The sequence below is a fragment of the Oreochromis aureus genome, linkage group 15 (genome assembly GCF_013358895.1).
Source record: "Oreochromis aureus strain Israel breed Guangdong linkage group 15, ZZ_aureus, whole genome shotgun sequence".
Classification (NCBI taxonomy): Eukaryota; Metazoa; Chordata; class Actinopteri; order Cichliformes; family Cichlidae; genus Oreochromis; species Oreochromis aureus.
Genome location: NC_052956.1, coordinates 21063377 through 21074207, shown reverse-complemented (window position 1 = coordinate 21074207; position 10831 = coordinate 21063377). Strand labels below are relative to the sequence as shown.

Genomic DNA, 10831 nt, shown 5'->3' with positions numbered 1-10831 from the left:
ACAAACTCCTCACCCTTTCTCTAAGGGAGATGCCAGCCACCCTACAGAGGAAGATAATTTTCGCCTCTTGTATCCACGATCTTGTTCTCTTGGTCACTACCCACAGCTCGTGACCATAGGTGAGGGTTGGGACGTAGATCGACCCGTAAATTGAGAGCTTCGTTTTTACGCTCAGCTCTCTCTTCACCATGACGGACCAGTACAGTATCCGTATCACTGCAGCCGCTGCATGAATCTGTCTGTCAGTCTCCCACTCCCTTCTCCCGTGAAGTCTGCATCATTATTCTTTTTATTATTGACTATGATACTTTACTTTGCAAATTAACTTGATTTATTTTCAGACAGAATGAAAACATCTCAATAAACCTCTCACAAACCTCACAAAAACAAACAATGATGTAAATTAAACTCATCGGAGCTCAGTGAAGTTCAGAAGCTAAAAAACAAAAAAACACTCAAACACAATGAAAAAAAACCCACAATAAAATGTGCACATATACTGGCAATACGGCTCAACCTTAATTCTGTAAGAAATAATAATTTAATAATAATAATAATCATTTAGTTACATCTCTTAGTATTTGAACAATTTATGCTTCTTTTATTTATCTAGTTGTTATTATAGAGTCAAACCTGAAGAGTTCTGATAATGCTGTTGCTGCCACTTTTTGAAGAAAGCACTTCCTCTTGACTTCATCAGGAAGAAATTACTTAAGATTAAGAATGAGGAACAGGAGGATTTCAGTTCACTAAGTCATCTCATCTGTTTTATTTTATAAACTAAAATAATCTCTCAGACATCAAAAGTCAAATTTTGTTGGGTTTAAGGAGTTTGACCCTTTAACTGTTGAATTAATACATTTCTCACCTTCACCAAAAAATCTTTATAATAATGATGTGCCATGCATATCATTATTATAAATACACTGTGGGAATGGACACAATGAGCATCTGCTATATATTAATATAACATCACTTTGTATAAAAAATTACATCATCAATTTCATACAAAGAGTGAGATACTCATTTATGAAATGTAAACTTCAGGAAAAAAGAGAACTAAAGACATTTTGCTGAGGAAGTGAAATCTCACTACTGACAGGAAGTACCAAAGTTTTAAAGAGTCATCAGTTCAGAGACTGTGACAGTCGAGATTGAGAACAAGAAAGAAGTGAGACAGAGAAGCACGATGGATGAATTCAGATGGATTCAAATGTTTTTATGTCTGATGCTGATGATTCAGATTGCAGGTAAGAATACAGGAAATATTTTAATAGCAGTTAAAATAAATGTTATCAATATTATTGCCAACACTAACCTTTATATTAAACAAGACAGCTGAGCATGCTCTATTTAGAAATTTGTATCTAAAATGATCTTCACTCTGACTGTAAAAACTGCTGTATTCTAATTTATTTTCATATTTCTCTTCAATCTCCTCAACAGTATCTGTAAATGAAACATCCATGTTTATGAAAGTTGGAGATGACGTCACTCTGCTTTGTCTGAATGTGATAGATGAGCAGAATAACTGTAATGGTACTACGTGGGTCTTTACTCCAAGAAACAGAGAAACAACAGTAGAGCTGATCACACTTGGACAGATTAGTACAGAAGCCAAGACTAAATCAGACAGACTGAGTGTTACAGCGAACTGTTCTCTGCTTATAAAGAAGCTCACAGTTGAGGATGTTGGTCTTTATTCCTGTCGACAATACAAAGTCGAGGAAACACCATCTAAACACACTCTGGTTCGTCAGTCTTTGGTTCATCTCTCTGTTATTACCTGTGAGTATTTACATCAAAATAGTTTCATATTTTTTTCAAACATAACAACAATCATAGTTATTAAGATAACTTGACTAATTTGAGCTGTCTTTGTCTCCATCGTTGCCAGTGACTGAACATAAGAACACTGATGAGGTGACATTAAGCTGCTCTGTGGTGACATATGCAGAGTGTCATCACACAGTGAAGTGGCTGCTTAAAGGTCAAGATGTGGACAAAGAGAACAAACAATTAGTGACTTCACAGACTGACTGCTCCACCACTCTGTCTGTTCCAAAGTCTCACTTTCTCCACTCATCAACTGATAAAATACTCGACTGTGAGGTGACTGACACTAAATCAGGAAGAGTACAGGTGTTTAGCCCACAGCCCTCAGGTGAGAAAACAGGTGAGATCATGATCAAATGTTTAAAATGACTAAAATCACCTCAAATATTTATTTGATAGAAAAATGTACATTTTTAAGCAGAAAAAAATGTTCTTCTATATAAAACACATAAAGCACCCTATGAAACAAATTTTGAACATGTTTTTTCCCCTATTTTTTCATTTATTCAGTTGACCCAAAAACAACAACAAAAATGAACAGAAAATCTGAAAGCGACACAACATCAGGAACAACCACAATAACAAAAAGTAGTCCTTCCATAACAGGTTAGATTATGATGATTAAACTGACAAAATTCAGCAAAAATATCTCTTTGTTTGGAACTTTAAGAAGACTTTTAAACTTCTGTTTTTACATATTTCTTCTCCATTTTGTTCCATTACATTTACTTACATTTCAGATATTCGAAATAAGCCTCTTATCTTACAGGAAACAGAAAATGATTGATTTTTGCAGTTCAGTGATTGATTCACCTCTGAATATCTTTGTAGTCATTGGAGAAGTGATGTAGTGGAGATATATTTATGTGGTCAGACAGTGTCTGCCTATAAAGTCACATGTCTGAATTTAAACCTTCATTCTCATCAAGTTATTGTGCATATATAGCATGTCAGTTTAACCGTATTTTGTATGCAATGTAAAGAAAATTAAGCTGCATGAAAAGTTTTTCAAACATTTGTAAAACCTTTTATCCAAATATGTTTTTATGTTTCATTATATACTTTTTCTTTCAGATCTTTCACTGTACATCACCGGAGCTGTTGGTTTGGTTATACTGTTAGTAACAGCTGTGTTTGTCATCAGATGGAAGAAAAATAAAGGTGAGAACATTTACAGATATAACTTTTATAAATCAAGAGGGTTTGACAAATGCAGAGTTTTACAGTGAATATTTTTGTCTTTTCAGGAAACAAAACACAGATGTATGAAAATGCTGTGAGTTTTAATATACATAATTAAGTGTTTGTTCAACTGACATTAAATAAGCAATATCAGTTTATCATTGAGGGGTCTTAAACTAGAGCTAAACTAGCTTCACAGAGACAGTTTTCCTCCAGATGTAACTGGACTATGTCTACTTTTTCAGGGACTGAGTTTGAAGCCCACAGAGACTCGGTCTGCTCCTCAAACCATTCAGGACTTGGTGAGATCACATACTACACCCAGAGCAGAGTTAAAACCACTTTGTCTTTAATGTGTTCTCTAAATATAAATGCATAAGAAACATTGAAGCTATAGAAAGGATAAGGAAGTAAGATGATGCAACTGAACAGGAGTTTCAACACTGAACAGCAGTTTCAACACTGAACAGCAGTTTTAATGCAAAAACAACATTTTGAGACAGTTTACAAGACTTGGTAAATTGACTGATTCTTATATAGCACTTTTTTACTCTCCCAGAGTACTCAAAGTGCTCTATACAACATACCACATTCGCACCCATGCATTCTTTAAACTGAGTGCTTCCTAACTACATTCTTACACATGCGCACTCCGATGGATGCATCAGAGAGCAACTTGGGGTTAGTATCTTGCCCAAAGACACTTGACACGCAGACTGGAGGAGCCAGGGATCGAACCACCAACCTTACAATCAACAGGTGACCTGCTCTACCTCCTGTAGCTCAGGAGGTAGAGCACCACAATATGCCACCCCATATGACTTCGAAGCTAGTTAAAGATTTTTTAAGTGTTCAGCAGATGAAGAGTTGTTATTATTATATGACACAGCATCACACATATTAGTGAGGTGACAGCATGTTCTGCTGTTTTTTCCCTGTGTAGGTGGAGCCTGAAGTTTCCTATGCCACCATCAGCTACACCAAGAATAGCAACAGTAAAACCCGGGTAAGCTGGCAAACACTGCCTAATATGGTTAATGTTGAGCATGTGCAGAGGAAGAACCTATTACATTACAACCTATTTTTGATAGGCTTCAGATAACTTTCATCAAAATTGCAAAATAAGGCACTGAGGAGTTCAACGTTATTAATTCATGCATCATTCAAATTCCTTTTGTTTTTCAGGTTCATCGTGATGGTGAAGGCGATGCTGTGACCTACAGCACTGTGAAGGCTCCTTCCTCTGCATCCACTGCTGATCCCAGCAACCTCTACTCTACTGTCAATGTTGCAATCACATAGCTCAAGCAGTTGAAAAAAGCACTCGTATTTAATGGAAAGGAAATTTTTGTTTTGACTTGAGGCAGTGTGATCGCAACATGTTAATTAAGTTATTGCTGTTGTTAGCTAGATTGCCTCACAAGGTTGTCTTAATGTTGTTCTCATGGATGCTGAGCTTAATGTTTCCAAGAGATTTAGTAAAATGCCGGTTATTGGAAGAGTGCCGAGCTGAAACCCCCACAGGCAACTCGTGTCCCCCCCAAAGAAACATCAACACTTAAATTAAAAAATAATCATTTTTTACAATATGTTTATGAAATACAGTTGGTTTCGTTGCTACTTTTACATGTCTATGAACTGCTCAGAATCTCTAAGAGACGGCTGGGTGAGCAGAAAACAATTATTACACCAAACAGTCATGTTTATGTTTCCTTTTTTAGGTTAGCACAAAACTGTGTAAATAAATGTCTCTTTCTCTCTTTGTCTCTCAAGACATTGTAAACATTTCATTGTATATAACTGAACCAGTATTTTTCCATAACTTAAAGCAAGTATCAATATCTACATGTATCCAAAAAGCCATTCAGTTCTGTGTAACTAAAATAGCAATAAAATAAAGATCTGTCTCTGTTTTGTAATCCATTTGCTTTCTTTATGGACGTATTTTGTGCTACTAAGGTCTTACGTCACTACATTGATTAGCCAAAACATTTAAACCACCTTTCTAATACAGTGTAGGTTTCGTTTGTGCCACATAAATAGCTCTGAAATACAGCAGCATGAATATGAACATCTAAGAGTTTTCCTGGCGTTTGTGGGACCAGAATGACCATTTGAGCTGTCAGAGCTTTAGCAGTGCAAATGCTCAGTCAGGCTGGGAAATTGGAGTGATTTATAAATGTATTAAAAAGAACCCCAATTCAAATCAAGTAAATAACCAAATCTACTGACAATCAAATGTTCTGATCTCACAACAGCTTAATGTAGTCTGTATCAATATCTTTTTTGTGATTGCAGAGAAAATTCCAATTTTTGTTTTAGCTATGTGTCTAAAGACACAGATGCAGCTATGATATATTTTAAACATATTATTATGTTAAAAATGCTTCATAGATCCTTCATTTGAAAGTTACATTATTATTTTTTCATTTAAGGGAACGAAACAGTTTTATAAAACAACATCAAGTTTCAAAAGATTGTGTTTCTGATATCTGTTGTTTACTAATAACTGTAGATCTGTCTGTGAGTCCTCAAGGTACCTCAAGGTACTTAAATTCCTCCACTTGGCAGCAGCTTGTCCCTGACCTGGAGTGGGCACTCCACCCTTGTCCAGTGGAGAACCACGGTCTCGGACTTAGAGTTGCTAAATCTCATTCTGGCCACTTTACACTTCATCATCTGGAAAAAGCAGAGACGAGATTCTGAGGCCACCAAAGTGGAAGCCTCAAACCAGTCAGGACTTGGTGAGATCCCACACTACACGCTGACTAGAGTTAAAAACCACTTCTTCTTTTATGTGTTTTCTAAATATAAATGTATGTGACTCATTGTGAAAGAGTGTAAATGATAGAGAACATACATTAGAAAATAGTGGAACAGATACTGAGTGTCGAAACCTTATGTCACAGGTCAAAACACATCATCATTTTCCACACATTTCTTTACAATCTAAAGATTGTGACACGCTGAATCACCACACCAACTACATGTGCTACTGGCTCTTGCCACAGTCATTTAGTGATATAAAAAAACATGAACAAAAATGTATTTACTGAAGGGCACATAGCTCCAAAAGAGGTCTTAATGAAGAAAAAACATAATTCAAATGCATCTTACACAGCATTAGAACAAAAAAACAATTCTGTCTGAGATAACTTAGGGAGTTAACCATTTATGTTTTTGATATTGTCTGGTTGTTATTATAGAGTCAAACCACCAGAGCTCTGATGCTTTTGCTGCCACATTCTGGTGAAAATACCTCGTCTTGGCCTCATCAGAAAGAAATTTCTAAAGATTAACAAGGATAATAACTCTAGATAATGATCATGTATAACTAATATTAAGTAATGGCATTAAACTATCTGAACAAATCATCTCTAAGTGGGTGTTAACAAGAACTTAACTTCCTTGATAGAGACTGTTTTCTTCCAGATGTAACTGGAATCTTCCTGTTATTCATGGACTGAGTTTGAACCCTACAGATGAGGACATGGTGAAATCACACACTGCACCCAGAAATCAAACCACTTCTTCTTTTATATGTTTTCTAAATATGAACGCACGAGACTCACAAAACATACAGATGTTAGATGATGCATCTGGATGACAGTGGGACAGACCATGAGTTGTAAAACCTCAGTTCAGAGGTCAAGCATTGTTCAGGAGACTTTGATACCAGTTAAATAATTTAAAGTGTTCACTGTATGAAGAGATGTTATTGCTACATGACAGTGTCACATGTTACTGATGTGTCACCATGCTCTTGCCTTCTCTGTGTTGGTGGATCCTGAAGTTTTGCGCCATCAGCTACATCAACCTCAGCTCCTCCCACTAGCCTCATTTGCTCTGTATATATACCCATTGTCCAGTTCTACTTTTTACCAGGTTGTTGTTTGTAAGTGCTTCTTTGATCAGTTTCACATTTATCAATAACATACCTAAAGATAGTCTGAGGAGGAGAGCAGGGCCGTCCCTCCTGCTCTCCTCACACTGCTGTAAAAGAACACAACAGATTGTTTAAACTATTAAACAGGTTTTATACTGTCATATTTTCCCTCTTATACTGAACATATAAGTCATTGGTTGTTCATCATTTCCTTTTCTTCTTATTGTTGTTCAATCTAAATAAAGAAAAAAAAAGAACAAAAAGAACAAATATTGCACAAGTTACGATGAATAAGTGACACTTCACTATTCCAAGGAAACAAGTTTAAAGAGTCATCAGTTCAGAGACTGTGACAGTCGAGATCGAGAACGAGAAAGAAGTGAGACAGAGAAGCACGATGGATGAATTCAGATGGATTCAAATGTTTTCATGTCTGATGCTGATGATTCGGATTGCAGGTAAGAATACAGGAAATATTTTAAACAGCAGTAAAAATAAAGTTTGATTCTAGTGATCAAACCTTTCTAATAAGGTTTGATCATTACAATAATCATTAACCTTTACAGGTTAGTGATTATTACAATCAATAACCTTTACAGTAAATAAGAGAGCTGAGCATGCTCTGTTGTTTTAGGGGATCATGGGACATTTTATAAACTTGTGTCTGAAATGATCTTCACTCTGACTGTAAAAACTGCTGCATTCTAATTTATTTTTTATATTTCTCTTTAGCCTTCTCAACAGTATCTCTAAATGAAACATCCATTTTTATGAAAGTTGGAGATGACGTCACTCTGCCTTGTCTAAATCTGATAGATCAGCAGAATAACTGTGATGGTACTACGTGGACGTTTGCTTCAAGAAACAAACCAACAACAATAGAGCTGATCACACTTGGACAGATTGGTGAACATGCCAAAACTAAATCAGACAGACTGAGTGTTACAGCGAACTGTTCTGTGCTTATAAAGAAGCTCAAAGTTGAGGATGTTGGTTTTTATTCCTGTCAACAATACAAAGTCAAAGAAACACCATCTAAACACACTCGGGTTCGTCAGTCTTTCGTTGATCTCTCTGTTATTACCTGTGAGTATTTACATCAAAATATTTTCAGCCCAAACTGTCTTAAAAAACATAACAGCAATTATAATAACATTGATTAGGATATTTTTTTCTGATTTACTCTGTTTTTCTCTCCTTATATTTCTTTTTTTTTTTCATTTTGCTCTCATTATATTTGATTATATTCACCAGTGACTGAACATAAGAACATTGATAAGGGGATACTAAACTGCTCTGTGCTGACACATGGAGAGTGTCATCACACAGTGATGTGGCAAATTAAAGGTAAAGATGTGGACAAAGAGGACAACGAAATAGTGACTTCACAGACTGTTTGCTCCACCACAGTGTCCATTCCAGAGTCTCACTTTCTTTATTCATCAAGATATAACATATTGGCATGTGAAGTGACTGACAGTAAAATAGGAAAAGTGCAGCTGTTTACCTTCACTTCTCAGCCATCAGGTGAAGAAACAGGTGAGTTTATGATCAACTGTTTAAGGTGAATAAAATCCCCTAAGACATATATTTGACTGATTTTAAGTTTCTTTTTACCACAATGCTTTTTTCCTTATATTTATAAAACAAAAACATGTAGTTGTTTTTTTTTAAAATGATATTATACATTTATTCAGGTGACACAAAATCAACAAAGACACCATCCAGAAAAACTGAAAGCAACACAAATTCAGAAACAAATACAACAATAATGAAGGATGATTCACAAGGTAGTCACCCACAAATATGTTATTTTATCATCATTAATAATCCTTTTTTTATTCATTATTTTTCTGACACTTAATAATTTAGATTAAAATGTGCCGGACTTGATAAATGAAGAACCTAAACAAGCACTACATGAGGAGAAAAACTGAAAAAATGTTTCATGAGGTACAAAAACTTATTAAACATTATGCAATCACAAACGTTAGATGTTTAATTGCTTTACATTTATCAACAAAAACAATAGCATCTGAATATTTTTAAATGCTTTCAAGAAGTTAGGTAAACATTTGGATCTTTAAAAAGACAGAATTTAAAAGAAACAGAAAACTTTAAACAAATTATTTAATAAATTGACATTTTTATTCGTTTTTTTCAGATTTTTCTGTATCTTTGAGGTCCATTATTATCTCTGTGGGGTTAGCAGCAACTTTAATAACTGCTGTGACAGTCAACATATGGACAAGGACTAAAGGCAAATTTAATAATGAGAAGTTTGAATGATTTAGAATTTTTATTTTAGACTGAAATTGACTTCCTTTTCTCATTTTAGGGAACACGACCAAGATGGATAAAACAGTAAGTAAAAAAAAACTTAGTAATCCAACATAAAAGGTAAAAGTCCTAAAGGTTGTTTTCTGACATTTGTTATTTACTAATAGCTGTAGTTCATGATGTTCATGAGATTATTTTAAATTTCTTGAGCTAAATGTGGTTCAGCAGAGGATTCATAAGTTGTTTTTCATCATATTTAAAACTAGAGGGTTTTGGTTAGAACTCCTGTGAATCTGCACGTGACAGTTATTTTGGGAAAGTGATTGATGCTGCCTTCTCCTTATAAAGTTTTACTAAAGCTATATTTATCTCACACCTGTGGTAGAATAGTTAAGCTGGACCCAACAGCTGATAATCTTAAAGCAGACTGGCAGGTCTGAGCAAAAGAAGTTAAAGTAGAAATGACAACTAAACAAACATGGCTGCACAGCGGTAGCAAAAACTCAAAAACACAGACACAAATGAGACATGACAAACTAACCTTCAAAATAAAACAGGAAGTAACCTGATGAAAAACCATCTGAAAATAAGACATGCAGACAAACAAATAAAAAACTAGAGACAATTACAGAAGCTATTAAAAGGTATTTGTCTTAACTCACATTATGATATGTTTTATTTTGTTTTGTTTGTTTGTTTCCCACAGATACATTATGATCAAGATGAAGACGATGTTACAATTCATTATGAAAACATCGGGGTTTCTGCTGCTTCAGTCAGATTCAACTGATCAACTTCAACTCAGCAGAGGAAATGGCTTTTATATTACCAGTATCATCTCATCCAGTTTTATAGATTAAATCGTATAAAACAGATAACGATGTAAGTCGTTCCCATTAAGTTCATTCTGCTCATCTGCGTGTTTTGTTTTCAGTGGGAGAAATGTTTCGTCATTCATCCAAGTGACTTCTTTAGTCTTCTTCAATCACTCGGATATTTGACGAAACACGTTCCCCCTGAAACCGCTATGATCTGATTGAGCATGCATCAAGACCATATACATAGTTGTTTTGTGTTTCAGTATTCTGACTATGGATTTATATTTAGGTCTTGAACTTGTATGAGTTTTATCACATCCTGTTCATCCTGTTCAGACCTTCACTCACATCTTTGGTTGAATAGACTTAGATAGAAGAAGAGGAGTTGAGGATGTACAAACCGAGGAATAGGTAGCCAATAAACCACTTCCCAATCAACTCTCTTCTATGTATAGAAGAGAGTTCTAGTTCCACTCTAAACGTATCTACCCATTTGACCTACTTGACCACAGTTTCTCTTTTACATTCGTTAATAAACCACATAAAGACTGTTTCTGTGCAAGTGGATCTTTTTTATGCTCTCTTAATATATTTGTGACACTATACTTCATGGTTCTGTAAATTACTGAAATAAAACAAGCTGAGACTTGAGGTGAGAGAACAGGAAGTTGTGTGGTGAGAGAGGCTGACAGAGGCTAGCAGCTGGAGGTGGCTAAAGTACAGACATTCATTACTTAAATCGAAGTGCAGATACATGTGTTATAAAACATTCTGGCAAATGTTGAAGTACTGATTCAACCTCTTTTAATCAAGATAAAAGTGCAGCATT

At 35.2% G+C, this 10831-nt stretch overlaps 2 protein-coding genes across 9 annotated transcripts; both read left to right on the top strand.

Annotated features, from left to right (window-relative positions):
* The first annotated feature begins 1137 nt into the window (after positions 1–1137).
* On the top strand, positions 1138–4929 carry LOC116326041. 4 transcript variants are annotated; one of them, XM_031747133.2, is made up of 9 exons: positions 1138–1250; positions 1447–1788; positions 1898–2164; positions 2347–2442; positions 2911–2997; positions 3084–3112; positions 3264–3320; positions 3962–4024; positions 4204–4929. In XM_031747133.2, the coding sequence occupies exons 1-9, from the start codon at positions 1190–1192 to the stop codon at positions 4318–4320; spliced, it is 1119 nt and encodes a 372-aa protein (XP_031602993.1). In that variant the 5' UTR covers positions 1138–1189; the 3' UTR covers positions 4321–4929. The 4 variants fall into 4 exon arrangements, with proteins under 4 accessions (XP_031602993.1, XP_031602992.1, XP_039454526.1 ...); XM_031747132.2 differs by having other exon boundaries at positions 1898–2176; XM_039598592.1 differs by lacking the exon at positions 2347–2442.
* A 2303-nt stretch (positions 4930–7232) lies between these two features.
* Positions 7233–10553, top strand: LOC120433122. Of its 5 annotated transcripts, none has more exons than XM_039598711.1 (7): positions 7233–7362; positions 7637–7990; positions 8159–8443; positions 8602–8694; positions 9069–9164; positions 9243–9268; positions 9891–10553. In XM_039598711.1, the coding sequence occupies exons 1-7, from the start codon at positions 7302–7304 to the stop codon at positions 9972–9974; spliced, it is 999 nt and encodes a 332-aa protein (XP_039454645.1). In that variant the 5' UTR covers positions 7233–7301; the 3' UTR covers positions 9975–10553. The 5 variants fall into 5 exon arrangements, with proteins under 5 accessions (XP_039454645.1, XP_039454647.1, XP_039454648.1 ...); XM_039598712.1 differs by having other exon boundaries at positions 7277–7362; positions 7721–7990; XM_039598713.1 differs by lacking the exon at positions 8602–8694.
* Positions 10554–10831: the final 278 nt, after the last annotated feature.